General features: G+C 40.4%; 1 protein-coding gene across 5 annotated transcripts in view; it reads right to left on the minus strand.

Moving 5' to 3' along the window:
* Window positions 1-16,137: 16,137 nt before the first annotated feature.
* The window catches only part of ODF2L (outer dense fiber of sperm tails 2 like), a 168,482-nt gene continuing 160,378 nt past the window's right edge, over window positions 16,138-24,241 (minus strand). For all 5 annotated transcript variants that reach the window (XM_053693902.1, XM_053693900.1, XM_053693898.1 and 2 more), the window contains one exon: window positions 16,138-16,314. In XM_053693902.1, coding sequence (XP_053549877.1) covers window positions 16,186-16,314 — 129 coding nt within the window. In that variant the 3' untranslated portion in view covers window positions 16,138-16,185. The remainder of the gene's footprint in view (window positions 16,315-24,241) is intronic.

Here is a 24,241-nt window from a genome sequence, read left to right on the forward strand (position 1 = left end):
GTATTTATAGGCATTTTAAGGTTTGGGAAACTTTGCCCCTCCTGGTAGGAATGTATATCCCATACGTCACTAGCTCATGGACTCTTGCTAATTACATGAAAGAAACAGCAGTTATGAAGCAGCGGTCTAAAGACCGCTGCTCCATAACCCTGTCCGCCTGCTCTGAGCAGGAATCACCGGAATTCAACCCGATCGAATACGATCAGGTTGATTGACCCCCCTTGTTGGCGGCCCATTGGCCGCGAGTCTGCAGGGGGCGGCGTTGCACCAGCAGCTCTTGTGAGCTGCTGGTGCAATGCTGAATACGGAGAGCGTATTGCTCTCCGCATTCAGCGAGGTCTTGCAGACCTGATCCGCAAGACCTTGGATAAACTGGCCCCATAATGTCATTTATATTTGTTACATAAGTATTTGGTCATATCATTTAATTTACCTCTCCTCTTATGTATACAAGATCGGAATTTGTATTTGTGTATTTTCTTTTTTTTTTTTCTCTCAATAAAAGTAAATAAAAAAAACAACAACACAAAAACCATAGCAACAGGAAAATATGACTTTGCTGAAAATTTAACAAAACCGTTTCAGAGCTATAATAGTTGTTGATGACATAAGTAACAACATCATATATGATTGATAACGTCATACATCATATTGTAATAGATCTTCGTTTACATTACTGATCATGTGACACTGCAGCACCTAGGGGTGGACTGAGGCCCTGCACATAAGTGAGACTCCTGATGTGCTGCTTATGCTCGCAGTCACAGTTGTTAAATGAGCTAGCACACTGGTGACAGTTCCGCTACTCTAGCAGTTGTGACTGTAGAAGGAGTGGGCACAAGCCTATATTAATACACACAGTGAGTGCTTACAGCGCCCACCAGGTCAAGACAGCTGCCCTAATGGTTGTGAGCTGGGGAAAGCAGCAAATGATCAGGAGCTAGCAGACAGCTGTGCTAGCAGTAACTAAGTTAATGGTGCACAGAATTTGTGCACTGTCCCTGGAATGGGTGCCCTGTGTCTAAATAGGATATCTGTTGCTCGGGGCGCCATGTACTGAGGTGTCTGGCCATGGAGGGGGGCCCTGGGAGCAGGATGTGGCTCTGTGGCTGTGGGGGCCCCTGGTGGGAGTTATGGAAGGCAGGCAGTGGGTTGAGGAAGGGGCGTAGGAGGCAGGGTGGGCACAAGGGGCAAGGTGGGATCCCTTCTAAAAAATTTGCCCGGAGGCCCTGGTTGGTATCAGTCCTCTACTGGCAACACCTAAAATATAACACAAGACAATATATTCAATTGGATTGGTATGAGTTGCAAGATACATTGTGTTTAATATAGCAGAATCTTGATACAATGATGAAAATCTCATCTGATCCTTGCTAGATGAAAAATGCTCCTTTATCTAAGAAACCATAGTGAAACTGAATCCAGACAGTAGTAATTGCTAGAGGTCAGTGCTAATCAGAACATCCAGTAGCACTTTGTTCTTGGCTGCAGGACAATCGGACAGGCACCACTGAATTTCAGCTTGTTTTGCCCCAAGTATGTATCGGTAAAAGGGCAAGCACAATTATAATGATACAGTATATTGATAGAATCCTGGAGGAGACTTGTTCAATGAAAGTAAGTGCAACATTTGAGAAAAAGTACAAAGTCTCCATCTGCAAAGATTCTCTCAGGTTCAGTCCTACTTCCTTTCACATGTTTCAATGAAATAATCACACTTCGTCAGAGAGGTCAGTAAAAGGGGGAGCTCTACTTAAATTTCACATATATTATTTTTTTGTTCCTGATATAACAACTCATTAAATGTGTGTGCATAGGGTATTGTGTAGCAATGTGTGCATTTGGGTTTGGTACATGATTGCTAAGCACTGAAACAAAGGTTGAGCAAGTGAGCTAAGGGATAAAGTTATTCAATCAGTGATGTAACTGGTTTAGCAGGTTAGCTAGGAGGTTAAAGGGACAGTCTACTCCAGAACTTTTATTGTTTAAAAAAACTAAATTTATGCTTACCTGATAAATTTATTTATTTCTTGAGACGGTGAGTCCAAGGATCATCTCTAATTACTATTGGTAATATCACTCCTGGCCAGCAGGAGGAGGCAAAGCTGTTAAGTATCACCTCCCTTCCCTCAAACCCCAGTCATTCGACCGAAGGAAAAGAAGAGAAAGGAAGTAACATAAGGTGCAGAGGTGCCTGAGGTTTACAAAACAAAAAGACTGCTCTAATTACTATTGGGAATTAATGCCCAAGATAGAGGACACAGATGATAAGGGAGGGACAAGACAGGAAACCAAAATGGAAGGCACCACTGCTTGAAGAACCTTTCTCCCAAAAGAAGCCTCAGCCGAGGCAAACATATCAAACTTAAAGAATTTTGAAAAGTGTGTAGAGAAGACCAAGTTGTAGCCTTGCAAATCGGTTCCATAGAAGCTTCATTTTTGAATGCCCAGGAAGAGGAAACAGCCTTTGTGGAATGAGCCGTGATTCTCTCAGGGGGCTGCTGTCCAGCAGTTTCATAGGCCAAATGGATTATACTTCTCAGCCACAAAGAAATAGACGTAGCCTTCTTCAATGCACGTATCACATCTAGGTTGTGCAGTAAACGGTCTTTATGAGAAGAAGGGTTAGGACACAAAGAAGGAACAACGATTTCCTAGTTAATATTCCTATCCGAAACAACTTTTGGAAGGAATACCTAACTTAGTACGCAGAACTACCTTATACAAATGAAAAAACAAAGTAAGGAAATTCCCACTGCAACGCCGAGAGTTCAAAAACTTTTCAAGCAGAAGAAATAGTAACACGAAACAAAAGTTTCCAAGATAACATCTTAATATCTAAGGAATGGATAGGCTCAAACGGAGACTGCTGAAGAACTTTAAGAACAAGGTTAAGACTCCAGGGAGGAGTAACAGATTTGTACACAGGTCTGATTCTGACCAAGGCCTGACAGAAGGATTGAACATCTGGCACGTCCGCCAAACGCTTATGCAACAATATAGACAAGGCAGAGATCTGACCCTTCAAGGTACTAGCAGATAATCCCTTCTCCAGACCCTCCAGGAGAAAAGGCAAAATCCTAGGAATCCAAACTCTACTCCAAGAGTAGTCTCTGGATTCACACCAATACTGATATTTACGCCATAACTTATAGTAAATCTTTCTGGTAACAGGCTTACAAGCCTGAATCATGGTCTCAATGACCAACTCAGAAAAACCACACTTAGATAAAATTAAGCGTTTAATCTCCAAGCAGTCAGCTTCAGAGAAATGAGATTTGGGTGAAGGAAGGGCCCTTGAGGTAGAAGGTCCTTCCTCAGTGGAAGTTTCCAAGGTGGGAGAGATGACATCTCCACTAGGTCTGCATACCAGATGCTGCAAGGCCACGCCGGTGCAATGAGGATCACCGACGCCCTCTCCTGTTTAATTCGAGCAATGACCCAAGGAAGGAGAGCGAATGGAGGAAACAGGTATGCTAGACTGAAATTCCACGGAACCGCTAAGCATCTATCAGTACAGCCTGAGGATCCCTTGACCTCGAACCGTACCTCGGGAGCTTGGCATTCTGTTGAGATGCCATGAGATCCAGCTCCGGCTGTCCCTATTTGATAGTCAAGATGGAAAGCACCTACGGATGGAGTTCCCACTCCCCCGGGTGAAAGGTCTGTCTGCTCAGAAAATCCGCTTCCCAATTGTCCACTCCTGAAATGTGGATCGCAGACAGACAGCAGTTGTGGGTCTACGCCCACTGAATAATTTTGGCTACCTCTATCATGGCCAAGGAACTCCGAATTTCTCCCTGATGGTTGATGTAAGCTACTGAAGTTATGTTGTCTGACTGGAACCTGATAAACCAGGCTGAAGCTAACTGAGGCCAGGCCAGAAGAGCATTGACGATTGCCCTCAGCTCTAGGATGTTTACGGGGAGACCTGACTCCTCCCGGGTCCAAAGACCCTGAGCCTTTAATGAGCCCCAGACTGCTCCCCATCCCAGCAGGCTGGCATCCGTGGTCACAATCACGCAGGTAGGTCTGTGGAAGCAGGTTCCCTGGGAGAGATGCTCCATAGACAACCACCATGGAAGAGAATCTCTTGTTGCCTGCTCCAGCTCTAATCTTGGTGACAGATCCACAAAATCCCTGTTCCATTGACTGAGCATGCATAGCTGCAGATTCACCTTCCATCTGTGAGAGCGCAGAGAAAATATAACAACATCTCTGTGTGGGAGCTTGCTTGTTGAAAAGATAGCGCCTGAACAAGAATGTTATCCAGATAAGGCATCACTGCAACGCCCAGCAGCCGGAGCACCACCAACAGCGCAACCAGAACCTTTGAGAAAATCCTGGGAGCTGTGGCAAGGCTGAATGGAAGAGCCACAAATTGAAAGTCTTTGTCTAGAAACGCAAACCTCAGAAACTTGTGATGGTCCCTGTAGATGGGAATATGCAGGTACGCATCCTTTAAATCTACTGTTGTCATGAATTGACCTTCTTGAACCAAGGGAAGACTGGAACAAATTGTTTACATCTTGAAGGACGGTACTCTGAGGAACTTGTTTAGACTCTTGAGGTCTGAAAGTTTCCTCTTTTTTGGGAACCACGAACAGATTGGAGTAGAATCACAGACCCTGTTCCTGCATTGGAACAGGAACTATCACTCCCAGGTCGGAAAGATCCCGGACACAAGGTAAGAAAGCCTCTCTATTTATCTGGTCTACAGATAATCTTGAGAGAAGGAACCTGCCCCTGGGAGGAAAAGTCTTGAACTCTAGTTTGTATCCCTGGGACACGATGTCCACCACCCAGGGATCCAGATCATTCCAAACCCAGGCTTGAGCAAAGAAAGAAAGTCTGCCCCAAACAAGATCCGCTCCCAGATCGGGGGCAGACCCTTCATGCTGACTTTGAGTCATTAGAGGGCTTCTTAGATTGCTTCCCCTTGTTCCAAGACTGAATGGACTTCCAGGAAGACTTGAACTGTTCTTGTTTGGAAGAGGGAGGGGAAGGTTTACCTTTAAAGTTTCAAAAGGAAATAGGATTTTCTGTTTATTTATTTTATCCTGAGGGAGGAAATGTCCCTTACCTCCCGTAATATCTGAAATGATTTCGGCCAAGCCTGGCCCAAACAAGGAATCACCAAAAGTTTAGATTTAGATGACACATCCACAGACCAGGATTTCAACCATAAGGCTCTACGAGCCAAAACAGCAAATCAGAAATCTTTGCTCCCAATTTAATGACTTGTAAGGAAGCATCCGTGATAACGGATTTGGCCAACTTAAGAGCCTTGATCCTGTCCTGGATCTCTTCAAGAGGAGTATTCGTCTGAATAGATTGAGATAACGCATCAAACCAGTAAGCTGCCGCGCTGGTGACAGTAGCAATACACACCGCAGATTGCCATTGTAAACCCAGGCATACATACATCTTTTTAAGTAACCCTTCCAACTTCTTATCCATAGGATCCTTAAAAGAACAGCTATCCTCCATGGGAATAGTGGTTCTCTTAGCCAAGGTGGAAATTGCCCCTTCTACCTTGGGGACCATTTGCAAAGACTCCTTTATAGAGTCAGCTATTGGAAACATCTTCTTAAAAATTGGGGATGGAGAAAAAGGCATACAAGGTCTCTCCCATTCCCGTGTAATAATCTCTGTAGCCTGGCCTGGTACCGGAAAAGCCTCCACCATCGAAGGAACGTCAACATTTTTGTTTAATTTACTAGACTTCTTAGGATAGACTATGACCGTCATGTCGGAGTCGTCCAGGGTGGCCAAAACCTCTTTAAAGGACCAGTCAACACTGTAGATTTGCATAATCAATAAATTTATTTATTTATAAAATATTTTACCAGGAAGGATACATTAAGAAATGCATGATAAGAAGACAATGCAATAGCACTTAGTCTAAACTTCAAATGAGAAGTAGATTTTTGTTAAATAAATTTCAAAGTTATGTCTATTTCCACTCCTCCTGTATCATGTGAAAGCCATCAGCCAATCACAAATGCATATACGTATATGCTGTGAATTCACATGCTCAGTAGGAGTTGGTGACTCAAAAAGCGTAAATATAAAAAGACTGTGCACATTTTGTTAATGGAAGTAAATTGGAAAGTTGTTTAAAATGGCATGCTGTATCTGAATCATGAAGTTAAATTTTGACTTGAGTGTCCCTTTAAGTAACAACCGGAGGTGTTCTAGCTTAAACCTGAAGGATACAACTTCAGCATCAGAAAAAGGAATTACACTGTCTGAGTCTAAGACTTCACCCTCAGATGCTACCGAAGTCTCCTCCTCAGACCTCTGAGAGGGAACATTCGGAATAGCCATGGCTGTATAACTATTCTTTACATTTCCTCTTGCGCTTTCCCTGCAGCATGGGAAAGGCAGACAACACATCAGTTACCGCAGAGGATATGTGGGTAGCAATGTCTTGCAAGGTAACCTCAACTGGAGTGTGAGAGGAAACGCAGGGCACTGCAAGTGTAGATGATGGGACGCTTGAGGAGAAAGCTGCGGCATACCCCTGAACAGCATCCGCCTTATCTAATGATGGCTCAGAATCAAAAAGTCTATCCCTGTAATATAATGTTCTTTCAATACATGAGGAACAAAAAGGGATTGGAGGTTTCACATTAGAATCAAAACAAAAGCTACATGTAACGTTTTGCAGGGCCTCTTGATCCATATTTACCCAATATTCAAACAAAATAAACCCAACTGCTCTTATTTAGGTTTGAAAAATAATAACACAAAAAACGTTACTGTAAAACAATTTTCCTTTATTCTTTAGCTACCGCCAAGCAGCAGTTCACTATAAACCTCAGACAGCCTCCTCACCTCACCTACCTGTCCTCCTGGGAACCGGATTAAGCTTTGACTACAATCCAGACTCAATTTATAGCTGTTCAAAACGGCTATAAAACAAACGCTCTTCCTTTAAGCAGAGACGCAGCAAAACAACCACTCTGGACCAGAACTAACATGAAGTGCTCCGGAAAGGTGCGCAATACTAAATTGCCACCTCAGGAAACCAGCCTTTCCTATTCGTGGGCGTTCCATCCTAAACAGAAAAGCGACCGGCCACCATTACTATCAATGCCGAAACCTATTTCACATAAATAAAACACACTACCGCTGCAACACAAAGGTCGGAATCAAACCGGAACAAAATAAAATAAATCTGATCCTCTCCAAAACATTTTACATCCCCAGTGCCTGCATACACTGCCTACTTAAATCCTATTCCCAAATAGGATTACTAGTGTTTAACGTCCCAAAAACAGATTTAATTGATAAAGTTTCATATTCTACATTCCAAGAAAATAAAACTAGGAACTTACCCGAAGATCAATCTGCCCGGCAGCAGGGCAGCTCACTTGGTATGAGAGGGCATCTCCCTCACATGGACTCGTGGAAAAATTAGAAAAGACTGAATAATCCTAATCAGGCTTTCAGGATAGGGCAGCAACAACTATTTGGGAGGCGCAGTGAGGATTATACCCCACAAGTTCCCATTTGCTTAAAAGCCACCACTGCTCTACTGAAGAGACTGACATGGGCTACGGCTACACCCCAGGAAAGATCAGAACAAACCTGCTCTGCTTTAAAATAATAAAATTTTGATTGAAGAATCTTCTTTCAGACACCTACATTTTACCACCTCCTTGCTTTTAACTTAGGCAAAGAGAATGACTGGGGTTTGAGGGAAGGAAGGTGATACTTAACAGCTTTGCTGTGGTGCTCTTTGCCTCCTCCTGCTGGCCAGGAGTGATATTCCCAATAGTAATTAGAGATGATCCATGGACTCACCGTGTCATTAGAAAGATAGATAATCCCTTTATTACCCATTCCCCAGTTTTGCATAACCAACATGGTTATATTAATATACCTTTTATCTCTGTGATTTCCTTGTATATAAGCCTCTGCAGACTTCCCCTTTATTTGATTTCTTTTGATACTTTCATTTTAGTCAATCAGTGCTGACTCATAAATAACTCCACGGGCATGAGCACAATGCTATCTTTATGACACACATGAACTAGCGCTGTCTAGCTGTGAAAAACTGTCAAAATACACTGAGATAAGAGGCAGCATTCAAATTGCATATGAGCCTGCATACCTTTAGCTTTCAATAAAGAATACCTAGCGGCCAATTTACCAAAGTGCGAGCGGACATGATACGATGTAGCGTATCATGTCCGCCACACATAGATAAATGCAGACATCATACAGCTTGTGCAACGCCGCCCCCCTGCAGATTTGCGGACAATTGGATTGGCCGTTAGCAGGGGGTGTCAATCAGCCCGATCGTATAGGATAGGGCGGATTGATGAACATGGCCTCAGAGCAGGCGGACAAGTTATGGAGTAGCGGTCTTTAGAGCCTGAAGGATAATTTGGCCCCCAAGAGACCAAAGCAAATTTGATGATAAAAGTAATTTGGAAAGTTGTTTAAAAGTGCATGCCCTAGCTGAATCATAGTTTAATTTTGACTAGACTGTCCCTTTAAGGTATATGATCAGTGGTGTAATTAGATTCAGAAGGTTAGCTCAGGGGTAAAGTTATGTAATCAGTGATGTAATTATTAATTATTTATGATGTCATTACTAAGGTGATTATTTTCTCATAAAAAATACATACTTTTAATCTGTGCATTTTCAAGTACATTTTGACATTTTCTTACTTTGTGTATTTCATCGATTTGTTCATGCTTCATTCTTTTGAAATAAATACATAAATAAAAGAGGCACAAATATTAAACACAGTAATTATCTGTTTTATAACATGTGAGCCCTATTGTGTATTTATACTGTGACTATGTAAGATGCCCTTCATTTTATGCTATTAAACACTATAGAAAACTAAAGCTAATCAATTGCAGAATTTCATCTGTACGAGCACAGTGACACCTACTGGTTGGATGCCACTTTCTGTCAACTGAAAAGTGTAACATATTGTTCTTGTAGCATAGTCAGTAGCCTTCTTTTATCTTAATTGATGTTTCCATGTTCACTACTATAAGGTCTGAGTAATACAATGTGGCACAAATCATTTTACAGAGAGGGCAGGTGGGACCCAGGCTTTGCCTGCATCATGTATGTCCCTTTTGTGTGCCTCCTGCAGAAAGAAAATGCTCAGAGTTTAAGTGTATGTCTTTTGCCTTTACATTATGGTTGAAATGCTTCCAAGATGGCTGTCACAGTGTAGAGAACCTACTATATTTGTACAGGAAGGTTGTGTAAGTTCTTATCCTCCGGTGTAAACTAAGAGGGAAGAATAACTCAGTCATGAATAAGAAGCCCCTCTTGCTCCTATGTAATTGCCAGTTTAGCTTCTGTAAACGTCTGGAGATGGAGGACCAAAGCCTCTAGGACCAGCAAGGTAAAATTATGCCCCTGGCTACAAGCTACATTGGTCTTTCTATTAAATACATGTTGAATAATGAAGATGACAAGGGAATTTCCCTTCAATCTAAACAGTGACATTTTAGAAAAATATTACATTTTCTTGGAAGTTCTGCTGATCATACACAGGCAAAATATTTATGTGCCACTTTATTTGCATAATATCATTTTTTAGAGTTTATTGTCCCTTTAAGCACATAATTTCAGAATTTGTTGGTGCTCTACAAATTAATCATAATAATAATTAGACGTGCATTTTTTTCAGACAAGTATAAAAAAGCACAAATGTTTCCTTAGTCTTTTGCATTCATCTTAAAAAGATAAATGACCACCCCTTTTAACAAAAAAGGAACAAACAAAATGCATATAAAAAAAATAGTTGTTTAACCTTTTAAAGCCGTTATGCCGTTCCATTCCGTCATAATTAGACTGGGCTTTAAAGCCGTTATGACGGAATGGAACGTCATAACTAACGGCTGTCCTGAAGCCTTCTGTGCTTCAGGGATTTAATCGCGGTCTGGAGGGCGTTCCTAGGATTGTAGGGACGCCCCCCAGATGCGATCCAATAATTGAAATCTCGCGATCGTATGCACGATCGCGTAGTTTCAATTTGTCTACATCGGAACAGTTGTTCCGATGTAGGCACTTTAACCCTGTCACGAAAGGGTTAATTTGTGTGGTTAAACCCGTTACTCTAAATGAGGAAAATGTTTTAATAATGATTAACAATGTTCTTGTCAGTTGATTGTTTCTAAGTATGTAAGACTAACTTTCTCCTTGGCCAATCCTAACCCCATATAAAAAAAAAAAAAAAAAAAAACACAATAAAAAACACACAATAATAAAAAATATCTTCTCTGTTTTGCTGATGGCTTATAGCAGTAGCACTATTTACTAATGTAACTTTTACTAACGTAACTTTTAGTGTAAGCTGCTGTCCAGCTGCTCTTCTGCTGCCATGAAGACATTCCCATTAGGAAATAAAGGACAGAAAGATTTTCATGAGTTTTTTTTTTTTTTTATCTGTGCACACATGAAAATATAATTGTAATTTGTTCCCTGAAACTTAAAAGATGGTGACTGTATGTATATTAATGTGTGATGTTTGGGAGATGTTTATCTATAAAGTTTTAACTACTAGTAGAGATCTGTCAAAGAGAGGAGAGAAAAAAAGAAACTGTGAAAACAAGAAAGAAAGGAAAAAAAGGGAAAGGAAAAAATACAGTCAGGGTTGGATGTTTTTAAAGCACCAACCTTATAAAGGTAATACAGATGGACAAAACACCAGCAAAAAAAAAAAAAAAAAAGTCTAATCTATTTTGAATGTCATATTTTGTGCAAAAATCTACAATTGTATATTGCTACAAATGATATAAAGCAGTGTTTATGGAAGATCTGAGAAGAATAAATTATGGTTTATCCACTGATTTCAGCAAATCTCTTCAAAAAGCTGCGGCTTCCAAGGCAACAATACCTAACCCGTTGGAACTTGTACGAGGGCAAATGTCTTCCTTGTTGTCACCTTAAAATCTGATGTGCTGAAATCCTAATGAAAAAGCTATGGATCACCAGAACGAGAACACTAAATAATTGCATTGCCTTCATGGATTATCATATTCTAGTCTAGTTTGAAGCTTTCTTGCATCAGTCGACTCTATAATGTCTAACCATATAGTTAGATAACCACTACCAGTGTTATCTCATGCAAGTGGTACAAATACCATGGTAAATAATGAGAAGATCTCATTAAACCCTGGAATTGCTTCATACATTCAATACATAAAATTATACATAAATTAATGAGGATAAGGTAATCTCTTGATTAATAGACACTTTAGGCCTAATGTGAGTTAACAACCTAAGAATTTAGCTTTTGCTTGCTTTAGGCAGGGCATGAACTTAATGTCCTAAGTTCACTGACCTTAGATACTGGATATTGGGCCTATGGCGTAATCTGTGTTCCTTGAGAGTATTCTGTAGATAGAGGCAGGTAGATCTCTTGCATGATCATAGGCACAATGCAATGTGCTAAGGTAGCCTGTGACAGCAGGATAAATAAGGCCTGTGTCATACTCAAGAAAACACAAAGGGATCTGAAAATGCCTGTCACTTATACACTTTGCATAGACACTGGCAGAACTATTCTACAGCAGGACAGATCTGTGGCCATACCCTAACTGCTGTAAGGTACTAACCACTGGATAATGAATCAAGTATTTAAAGGGTAACATCCCTATGCAGGAAGGGTACATGCATATTATCAGCATGCCTTGGAACCCCTGTGCTGAGTACATATACCCTCTACCTAAACATCTTTATGTCCATCATTAATGACAGCACAGAAAGGGCTACAAAGAGAGAAGCTACTGGACCATGTCTTCAGCAATGATGCAGTGTTTGTATGAAATAAAGTGGCACAAGTTGTAAAGACTTAGCGCTCCAGATGTGCACACTCTTCAGCCTACATCATTTATCATTATGCGCTCATGAAAAGGAACAGTTTTAACAAAAGAGACCAAGAGAAATAGGTCCATTTGATAAAATAAAAACATTGGAAAGTTCTTTAAAATGGCATAATCTATCTGAATCATAAAAGTTTAATGACTTCCATATCCCTTTAAAGATACATGAATAGTCAAAATTAAAATGTCAGGGTTCGGACAGACCATGCAATTTTCAGAGACTTTACAATTTACTTCTTATTTCAAATCAACTTAGTTCTTTAAGTATCCTTTGTTGGAAAGCATACCTAGGTAGGTTCAGGAGCAGTAATGCACTAAATCATAGCTGGTGATTGATGTCTACACACGTGCATCTTGTCATTGGCTAACCAAATGTGTTTAGCTAGCGCCAAAAAGTTCATTACAAACCAAATTCAGGGGTTAAATACATACCTATTGCTCTGTACCCTGTTGTCTTATGGGTTATATAATTCCTGGAAGTCCAAGGAAATCTGGAGCATGTGACTTGAGTTTGACACAACCTTTAAGCTACATCTGCGTTTCTAAGTTGCCACCTACAAGAGTGACTTGCTTGAAGACTTATATATTTTCTTCCTCATTCTGGAGGGCAGGACTGGCAGAAATTGCCACTTGCAGGTGGTGAGGCAGTTCCTTCATAGTAGCTTTTGTTGGGAGAGTTTCTGCTATAGTAATGCTGTAACAAGCAAATGTAGCAAGAAATGTTGTGTGTAAAACCAAATAAAATGAGTATTTTCCATAGCTGCTACCATCAATAAATGGCTACCATGCAACTTCATACTCAATTAAATATTATTCCTTTAGTTTCCCGACTACATACAGTAACTGATCGTCGATGCTTAACTTAGGTCAAGATAAACTTCAAGAAATCAGTGCTAAACCTCTGCATGAGTGTAACTAACCCTGACTCTCTTCATTATGGTTCAAAACAGGAGTCAGAAAAATCTGATCTTTGGTAAAAAAAAAAAAAAACTTAGAAAGATCCTTGATTTTGCAAGTGGAACAAAAGGGAACAGGCACAAACTAGAAATATAATTTATCTACAGAAACTTTGAGGAACTGGACAATTGTATGGATAGGAGTATAAGTATTCTTCAGATCTATGGTAATCATAAACTGACCAAGATCCAAGGTAAAAGGACTGACTGAAGGAACTTCAAATATGGTTCTGTTACATGTCTGTTAAGGTATTTTAACATCCACACTAGGTAACTGTCCCACTTTTTTTTTAGCAATACAAACAGTTACAAGACATAGCCAGGTTGCAAAATGACAAGGGACTTAAAGTTACAGGTAAATTTAATTTCCTCTCCAAAATCACCACCTTATGCCCAATCGCCACACACTCTAGGCTTCATCTAGAACACCCAAACTTCACCATCTAATATTAAAACCTAAAACTATAAGATAAAGCCAACTAATATTATGTCACACACAGGTGGCCTCTCTCAAGCAGAAACAAGCCGTCCCACAGACACTCGACAACAAGCCGTCCCACAGACACTCGACAACAAGCCGTCCCACAGACACTCGACAACAAGCCATCCCACAGACACTCGACAACAAGCCATCCCACAGATACTTGACAACAAGCCATCCCACAGACACTCGACAACAAGCCGTCCCACAGACACTCGACAACAAGCCGTCCCACAGACACTCGACAACAAGCCGTCCCACAGATACTTGACAACAAGCCATCCCACAGACACTCGACAACAAGCCGTCCCACAGACACTCGACAACAAGCCGTCCCACAGACACTCGACAACAAGCCGTCCCACAGACACTTGACAACAAGCCGTCCCACAGACACTTGACAACAAGCCATCCCTCAGACACTTGACAACAAGCTGTCCCACAGATACTCGACAACAAGCTGTCCCACAAGAAAATTTTGTAAGCTTGATAAAATAATTAAAAACTCATAAATCTAAATCTTCTGTCTGAACCTTGAAAGTCCCTTTAAGCAGCAATTAAACTAAATCCCCCACACTGAACAGATATTAAAACAAATAGAAAAAGCTGTGCTACATTAAGGTAAAACTCATGAATACAAATTATTATCTATACATTTTCCAACAATTCATACACAATTTCCACTTTAGACTATAAACCAAGAACAATACACCAGTGTTAATTTTGACGGCAAGTTTCAATTTAGTCTTAGTTTTAGTCTTTTGACTAAAATGCCATTTTAGTTTTAGTCGTATTTTAGTCATCTGAATTGTTTTAGTTTTAGTCTAGTTTTAGTCGACTAGTCTACTAAAATCTAAGGGGTGTAGTTAAAGTGTAATGCATTATTTAAACAATATAAAAACTTTAACAGTTCTCTGTTAATAATTAAAACAAGTATCAAGTAACTGAACACAACAAAACGTTTCTGCAGCTAGCACAGGCACAGCATAACTTAAACCCATATTCATAGGTTATGCTTATTTCTATAGGAAGAATCAATTGATTGTTCACAGATTCGAAAAAATTTCGGCAACGATATTAGCACTGCTCTAGAACTTCCAAACTCATTATATACTCCTGGAGTAAAGGTTTATTAAACAGTTTTTATTTATGGTATTAAGGTCTGAACATGCAATACAGATTTAACTGTTGTGGTATATAACATGTCTTTATTTTTCTTAAAATTTAATAAAATGAAGTTTCGTAAATTTTACAAAAGAGCAGTAATTGGATATGGATTGATTATAACACCTTGCATAAAATGTTTTTGTCAGCAAATTTTGATTTAGTTTTAGTCATAGTCTTTTGACTAAAATGACATTTTAGTTTTAGTCGTATTTTAGTCATTAGAATCTCTTTAGTTTTATAGTCATTTTAGTCTAGTTTTAGTCGACGAAATTAACACTGCAATACACATACTAAACCTCCTTGTGAGTCACACTTCTGATATAGAAAGCAGATATGTTGCTTTTATCTAGAACTATGAAATAAATAATTCCTTGTGATTCAGTCACACACAATTAACTAGCCATGTATAAATCAGCCTTTTGTAATAAGAGTGGGAACAATTAGAATTTCCATGGCTGATCCATAAAACAGTCCTGTAGTGCCCTGTCTATTCAATGTTCTAAACAGAGACATGTCTTCTTATGAAAAAACATGAGCTTCCGGTATTACTTGAGACTTCACTGTAGATTTTCCATCAATAATAAAGCGGTTTTGGCTCCTGCAATCTGAGTCTTTCTCAAGAGCTTTGTCAATCAGACATGTTTGTATTGTATGTATTGGATACTTGTAAAGCGCAGCTAATCACCCGCAAGGGTCTCAAGGCGCTGCTCATTTTATCGACCTTGGAAGGATGAAAGGCTGAGTGGACCTCGCCGGGGATCGAACCTGCAACCCTTGGGTTGCTACAGAGCTCAGCCACAGTGCCTTAGCATGCTGAGCTATTTGGACATTAAAAAAAAAAAAAAAAAGTGGCATAAAATTACACAAAATGGTATGAAAATAACAGTGCACATCATGAACTGTTATTAGTTAAATTAAAAAAAAATGTTAAACACATTAGTCAGTCTTTATTAGTATTGTATTAATTGGCTGCCATGTTTAATTTTTGGTTTGGCCTTATATCTTTTGGTTTTGTAAAAGTTCGCTAAATCCCCTGTGCTTGAAATCACTATTTCAAATAGTTTCTAACTAGATTTACCAGTTATATAAGATACGTAATTTGAGTGGTTTTACTTTTTAAGACAGAAGCTTTAAATTATATTTGAAAGAGTTAGGGGAAATAAAAATAGGAACATAAATCGCCCACTCTTGCATACTATGTTTATGTCTGACGCTTCCAATGGATTGGATTATGGGCTATTGCATATTTTTTTTGAATCATTTATACATATGGGAACCATTCAATACTTAGTTTATAAGCTCTGTAGAGAGGATAGCCCTGTAACCATAAAGTCCAGGTCTGCCATGTCCTGTCTTTATTTTATTTTACCACTTATGTTAGTAGCGGACTTACTCAACATAGGGCCCCCAAATGTAAGTCAGTAGTAAGCAATAGTAATAATATACATGCTGCTCTGTATAGTTATATTGAGTATAGATAGATAGAGCCACAACCTGCATTAATAAAGGCTCTCCTGTATTAGAATTGTACATATTCTGCACACACCTATGTTTAGACTGGCTGCTATGGGCCCTCAGGCACTTGGGCTCTGGTGCCCCTGCTGCACCAATGGTAGTTCCGCCCCTGCTCTATATATCTCTATATAAAAAAAGATAAACAAAATATACTTTACTATCTGTTTCATTTTTTTTTTTTTAAAAAACCCATGTAGTTTATTCAAACATTGTGACATAGAAGGATTTCAACAACTGTACATAATTGTTCATGCTCTGGTTCTGGTTTTCACTTATTTCTAAACTATGCTTTAATTCCTCCAAACGTAAATCATTCGTCTTTTCAAGCTGCAAAAAAAAAAAACCGGGGAAAAAAACACATTAGTGTAAAGTGAACATAGGAGAGAAAGGGATACAATGTAATACACAAAATACACTGCAATCATGTAAATATACACTGTAGACATTTGCACAGACAATAACATTTGTTTGGACAAATCAATCAAAATACAAAACAGTACTTAAAGGGCCAGTAAACCTAGCAAAAAATGTTATATAATTCTGCACATAGTGCAGAATTATATAACATTAGCTTAGCGCCAGGTTTCTAAAGCAAATTGTTAGATAGATATTTAGCAAAGAAAACAGAACACCGCTCCTGGCTCTACTGAGCGGGTCTGTTTTCTTCTCCTAAGCGCGTCTGGGCACACTGTCTAATCACAGCCAGCCCGATCGCGCTATTAAAATCGATGTAGCTCGCTCCCACTACCAGACCAGAGCGGGAACGAGCTACATTGATTTTAATAGCACGATCAGGCACTCTGTGACTAGATAGCGTGCCCAGATGCGCTTAGGAGAAGAAAACAAACCCGCTCAGTAGAGCCAGGAGCGGCGTTTTGTTTCCTTTGCTAAATATCTATCTAACAATTTGCTTTAGAAACCTAGCGCTAAGCTAATGTTATATAATTCTGCACTTTGTGCAGAATTATATAACATTATTTGCTAGGTTTACTGGCCCTTTAAGAAAGTTTACTGTTCTTTAAGTGAAAGCCGAGTGAGATACCAGAGTGCGTATTAGAAATATGGAGCTGAGAGCAAACCAAATATTACTGCAGCGCCCCCCAAACCCCCCCTAAAGTGAGTGCCAGGAGCAAGGAGAAAAGAAAGGAAGAGATGTGGGGGTCCAATGGAAAGAAGAGGATGAGGCTTCCTCCTGTGCCCCCAGCTCTGATCATTTGTGGTCCTATCTTGCACCTAGACATTTTTATGGTCTCCAACAGCTGCTGTATAATGGGACAGTAAAGTCAAAATGAAATTTCATAGTTTCGATAGAACACGCAATCTTAGTAAAATTTCCAATTTACTTCTGTTACCAAATCTGCTTTGTTCTCTTGGTATTTTTCATCAAACAGTACATCTAGGTAGGCTAATTAGGGCTTGGGGTGTGCACGTCTTTAGTACTCGATGGAAACAGTGTTTGCCACAATGTATAACATTGCTACAATGTTGCAAAACACTGCTGCTGTACAGTCCTAAATACACATGAGCCCCAATAAGAATACCTACATTTACTCTTTAACTAACCTTACCAAGAGAACAAAGCAAATTTGATAATAGAAGTAAAAAGTTGTCTGAATCACGAAAGTCCTTTTTATGCTCTCTACAAATGCTTTGCTTGCCAAGTTTAGCCCATCTAGGCCCATTCACTGCTGGCATCAAACAGGATAGGAGTTTAGCAAACAGAAGAGGATTTAGTTATGGATAAAATCAGGAGCAAAAAACCCCCAGTATGGGTTATGGATTAAACAAAACATTCTGCCGCAAGTAAACAAAGGCTAATTAGAAAGAGAATTGTGCTAAATAAACTGTATTAAAGCCACTTTTGTTTCAAGGACACATGTAAAAGTACAAATAAGTCAAACTGATCCCATGGTACAGTGCCTGACATTTGCTTCCAAGGTTCTTTGTTTTTTCATTCTCATCTGAGTTATTTAAGGTTTAGGCATGTTGTTTCTACTGCAAAATTAAGCCCTGATGTCAAAGGATTTTATACGAACATCTGCTACTGATCGGTGACACAACTTGTGATTTGTTGCGTAAGCTGCCTCTTAAAGCGAAAGCAGAGTTACTTTAGGATCTTCTTAAATTAATTAAAATTAGCCAAACCCCACCCCACACAAAGCTGCGAAAGAATGCGCAGAGTGAACAAAAAATATTGATGAATTCTGAAACTATAAGCATGTTTTGTGATTAACACATTTAGGACCAGATTATAAGTGGAGCGTAAAATATTGTTTTCGCTAAAGCGATATTTGCACTCCACTGAGTAACATCAGCTAATACACGGAAGCATTGCGCTCAAAAGAGTGCACATTCATAGGCTCCAATGGGAGCCTAATTCTCATCCCGTGAGACACGGCATGAGAACTTCCGCAGCGAAAGGGATAAGTCGCAAAACGATGGCCAGAAAATATAAGTATATATGCATATATACACTAGAGAAAAAGCGCACTCCCACTTGCTAAAGCGTAAAGTGCCAGGGTGCAAAACTGCTACATACAAAAGATCTAAAAAACTGCACTCTCTGGGTTTAAAGCACAGCGACCTTTAATGTGTGACGTTTTGGGGCATTCACCCTATCCTCAGACGGTCACTATGGTGAAAAAGGAAAACTTTACAAACTTAAGCATACTTAGGTCAAAAATATAAAGTCCTGGTAAACCACCAGTGGAAAATCATCTTCAACTGGAAAATGGAAAAACAAAAATCTAAGCGTTTCAATCATGGAACAAGTTTCAGATGTATATAAGTAATATTCAGATTGTGTGGTCTTCCTGTAGCTACTACAGGCAAACATTAATTTAGGCTTTTGCTAAACAGTGCTCAAAGCCTAATGGATTTTTTTAAAATAATGGCACTATTTAAATTTGTTCTTTAAACAAAGTGCTTAAGGGTCTTAAGTTATACTAAGGATTAGCAATGTTCCTTTTATATTCACTAACCTGAAGGTGTCTAGCTAATGTCACTCATCCTGACTTGCTTTTCTGTCTAAACAGGGATGGATTTATTGTCTGCAACACCTTCCATGCTGCAGGGCTTGTTCTGCACAGGATTTGAAAGGATTTCTGACACAGGCAGTCCACACCAAGACAGAAATCAGATTAGGAAAAATATACAGTTTTAAAGCCTGGAAGCTTCATAATAAAAAGGCAACAGAGATCAGAAGCCAAACTGAAACATAATTTCAAGAACCACAGTTATCGTAAAAAAGGAATAAAAACGCTCTAAATGAGGAAGTCTATGAGAAGTACTATAGGGGGTTTAGCCAGAAATAAGAGTACTATAGGGGGTTTAGCCAGAAATAAGAGTACTATAGGGGGTTTAGCCAGAAATAAGAGTACTATAGGGGGTTTAGCCAGAAATAAGAGTACTATAGGGGGTTTAGCCAGAAAAACATAATTTATGCTTACCTGATAAATTCCTTTCTTCTGTTGTGTGATCAGTCCACGGGTCATCATTACTTCTGGGATATAACTCCTCCCCAACAGGAAATGCAAGAGGATTCACCCAGCAGAGCTGATATAGCTCCTCCCCTCTACGTCAGTCCCAGTCATTCGACCAAGAATCAACGAGAAAGGAGTAACCAAGGGTGAAGTGGTGACTGGAGTATAATTTAAAAGATATTTACCTGCCTTAAAAACAGGGCGGGCCGTGGACTGATCACACAACAGAAGAAAGGAATTTATCAGGTAAGCATAAATTATGTTTTCTTCTGTTATGTGTGATCAGTCCACGGGTCATCATTACTTCTGGGATACCAATACCAAAGCAAAAGTACACGGATGACGGGAGGGATAGGCAGGCTCATTATACAGAAGGAACCACTGCCTGAAGAACCTTTCTCCCAAAAATAGCCTCCGAAGAAGCAAAAGTGTCAAATTTGTAAAATTTGGAAAAAGTATGAAGCGAAGACCAAGTTGCAGCCTTGCAAATCTGTTCAACAGAGGCCTCATTCTTAAAGGCCCAAGTGGAAGCCACAGCTCTAGTGGAATGAGCTGTAATTCTTTCAGGAGGCTGCTGTCCAGCAGTCTCATAGGCTAAACGTATTATGCTACGAAGCCAAAAAGAGAGAGAGGTAGCAGAAGCTTTTTGACCTCTCCTCTGTCCAGAATAAACGACAAACAGGGAAGAAGTTTGGCGAAAATCTTTAGTTGCCTGCAAGTAGAACTTGAGGGCACGAACTACATCCAGATTGTGTAGAAGACGTTCCTTCTTTGAAGAAGGATTTGGACACAAGGATGGAACAACAATCTCTTGATTGATATTCCTGTTAGTAACTACCTTAGGTAAGAACCCAGGTTTAGTACGCAGAACTACCTTATCTGAGTGAAAAATCAGATAAGGAGAATCACAATGTAATGCTGATAACTCAGAGACTCTTCGAGCCGAGGAAATAGCCATTAAAAACAGAACTTTCCAAGATAACAATTTTATATCAATGGAATGAAGGGGTTCAAATGGAACACCTTGTAAAACGTTAAGAACTAAGTTTAAACTCCATGGCGGAGCAACGGCTTTAAACACAGGCTTGATCCTAGCTAAAGCCTGACAAAAGGCCTGGACGTCTGGATTTTCTGACAGACGCCTGTGTAACAAGATGGACAGAGCTGAAATCTGTCCCTTTAATGACATAAAAAATTATAGAGTAACGTTTTTATTCACAGTCAATATAAAATTCTCACAGCTCTGCTGAGAGAATGTACCTCCCTTCAAAGAAGTTTGAAGACCCCTGAGATCTGTCAGTGAACCGGATCATGCAGGAAATATAATAGAAGCTGACTGGAATTTTTTGATGCGTAGCAAAAGAGCGCCAAAAACGGCCCCTCCCTCTCACACACAGCAGTGAGGAGAAACGAAACTGTCACAATTTAAAGCAGACAACTGCCAAGTGGAAAATAATGCCCAAACATTTATTCACTCAGTACCTCAGCAATGTAAACGATTCTACATTCCAGCAAAAACGTTTAACATGACAATATTTATTAAAAGGATTAGTGACCTTTAACAGAGTAGTTCCGGTGAAATACCATTCCCAGAATACTGAAGAGTATACATACATGTCATTATAACGGTATAGCAGGATTTTCTCATCAATTCCATTCAGAAAATAAAAACTGCTACATACCTCAATGCAGATTCATCTGCCCGCTGTCCCCTGATCTGAAGCCTTTACCTCCCTCAGATGGCCGAGAACAGCAATATGATCTTAACTACTCCGGTTAAAATCATAGTAAAAAACTCTGGTAGATTCTTCTTCAAACTCTGCCAGAGAAGTAATAACACGCTCCGGTGCTATTGTAAAATAACAAACTTTTGATTGAAGTCATAAAAACTAAGTATAATCACCATAGTCCTCTCACACATCCTATCTAGTCGTTGGGTGCAAGAGAATGACTGGGACTGACGTAGAGGGGAGGAGCTATATCAGCTCTGCTGGGTGAATCCTCTTGCATTTCCTGTTGGGGAGGAGTTATATCCCAGAAGTAATGATGACCCGTGGACTGATCACACATAACAGAAGAAACAGAATTTATGTTTACCTGATAAATTACTTTCTCCAACGGTGTGTCCGGTCCACGGCGTCATCCTTACTTGTGGGATATTCTCTTCCCCAACAGGAAATGGCAAAGAGCCCAGCAAAGCTGGTCACATGATCCCTCCTAGGCTCCGCCTTCCCCAGTCATTCGACCGACGTAAAGGAGGAATATTTGCATAGGAGAAATCATATGATACCGTGGTGACTGTAGTTAAAGAAAATAAATTATCAGACCTGATTAAAAAACCAGGGCGGGCCGTGGACCGGACACACCGTTGGAGAAAGTAATTTATCAGGTAAACATAAATTCTGTTTTCTCCAACATAGGTGTGTCCGGTCCACAGCGTCATCCTTACTTGTGGGAACCAATACCAAAGCTTTAGGACACGGATGAAGGGAGGGAGCAAATCAGGTCACCTAGATGGAAGGCACCACGGCTTGCAAAACCTTTCTCCCAAAAATAGCCTCAGAAGAAGCAAAAGTATCAAATTTGTAAAATTTAGTAAAAGTGTGCAGTGAAGACCAAGTCGCTGCCTTACATATCTGATCAACAGAAGCCTCGTTCTTGAAGGCCCATGTGGAAGCCACAGCCCTAGTGGAATGAGCTGTGATTCTTTCAGGAGGCTGCCGTCCGGCAGTCTCGTAAGCCAATCTGATGATGCTTTTAATCCAAAAAGAGAGAGAGGTAGAAGTTGCTTTTTGACCTCTCCTTTTACCAGAATAAACAACAAACAAGGAAGATGTTTGTCTAAAATCCTTTGTAGCATCTAAATAGAATTTTAGAGCACGAACTACATCCAAATTGTGCAACAAACGTTCCTTCTTTGAAACTGGATTCGGACACAAAGAAGGCACGACTATCTCCTGGTTAATGTTTTTGTTAGAAACAACTTTCGGAAGAAAACCAGGTTTAGTACGCAGAACCACCTTATCTGCATGGAACACCAGATAAGGAGGAGAACACTGCAGAGCAGATAATTCTGAAACTCTTCTAGCAGAAGAAATTGCAACCAAAAACAAAACTTTCCAAGATAATAACTTAATATCAACGGAATGTAAGGGTTCAAACGGAACCCCCTGAAGAACTGAAAGAACTAAATTGAGACTCCAAGGAGGAGTCAAAGGTTTGTAAACAGGCTTGATTCTAACCAGAGCCTGAACAAAGGCTTGAACATCTGGCACAGCTGCCAGCTTTTTGTGAAGTAACACAGACAAGGCAGAAATCTGTCCTTTCAAAGAACTTGCAGATAATCCTTTCTCCAAACCTTCTTGAAGAAAGGATAGAATCTTAGGAATTTTTATCTTGTCCCAAGGGAATCCTTTAGATTCACACCAACAGATATATTTTTTCCATATTTTGTGGTAGATTTTTCTAGTTACAGGCTTTCTGGCCTGAACAAGAGTATCAATGACAGAATCTGAGAACCCTCGCTTTGATAAGATCAAGCGTTCAATCTCCAAGCAGTCAGTTGGAGTGAGACCAGATTCGGATGTTCGAACGGACCTTGAACAAGAAGGTCTCGTCTCAAAGGTAGCTTCCATGGTGGAGCCGATGACATATTCACCAGGTCTGCATACCAAGTCCTGCGTGGCCACGCAGGAGCTATCAAGATCACCGATGCCCTCTCCTGATTGATCCTGGCTACCAGCCTGGGGATGAGAGGAAACGGCGGGAATACATAAGCTAGTTTGAAGGTCCAAGGTGCTACTAGTGCATCTACTAGAGTCGCCTTGGGATCCCTGGATCTGGACCCGTAGCAAGGAACCTTGAAGTTCTGACGAGAGGCCATCAGATCCATGTCTGGAATGCCCCACAATTGAGTGATTTGGGCAAAGATTTCCGGATGGAGTTCCCACTCCCCCGGATGAAATGTCTGACGACTCAGAAAATCCGCTTCCCAATTTTCCACTCCTGGAATGTGGATTGCAGACAAGTGGCAGGAGTGAGTCTCCGCCCATTGAATGATTTTGGTCACTTCTTCCATCGCCAGGGAACTCCTTGTTCCCCCCTGATGGTTGATGTACGCAACAGTCGTCATGTTGTCTGATTGAAACCGTATGAACTTGGTCTTTGCTAGCTGAGGCCAAGCCTTGAGAGCATTGAATATCGCTCTCAGTTCCAGAATATTTATCGGGAGAATAGATTCTTCCCGAGACCAAAGACCCTGCGCTTTCAGGGGTCCCCAGACCGCGCCCCAGCCCACCAGACTGGCGTCGGTCGTGACAATGACCCACTCTGGTCTGCGGAAGCTCATCCCCTGTGACAGGTTGTCCAGGGACAGCCACCAACTGAGTGAATCTCTGGTCCTCTGATCTACTTGTATCGTCGGAGACAAGTCTGTATAGTCCCCATTCCACTGACTGAGCATGCACAGTTGTAATGGTCTTAGATGAATTCGCGCAAAAGGAACTATGTCCATTGCCGCTACCATCAAACCTATTACTTCCATGCACTGCGCTATGGAAGGAAGAGGAACAGAATGAAGTATTTGACAAGAGTTTAGAAGTTTTGATTTTCTGGCCTCTGTCAGAAAAATCCTCATTTCTAAGGAGTCTATTATTGTTCCCAAGAAGGGAACCCTTGTTGACGGAGATAGAGAACTTTTTTCTACGTTCACTTTCCACCCGTGAGATCTGAGAAAGGCCAGGACAATGTCCGTGTGAGCCTTTGCTTGTGGA

This window comes from Bombina bombina, chromosome 10, assembly GCF_027579735.1.
Source record: "Bombina bombina isolate aBomBom1 chromosome 10, aBomBom1.pri, whole genome shotgun sequence".
Lineage (NCBI taxonomy): Eukaryota > Metazoa > Chordata > Amphibia > Anura > Bombinatoridae > Bombina > Bombina bombina.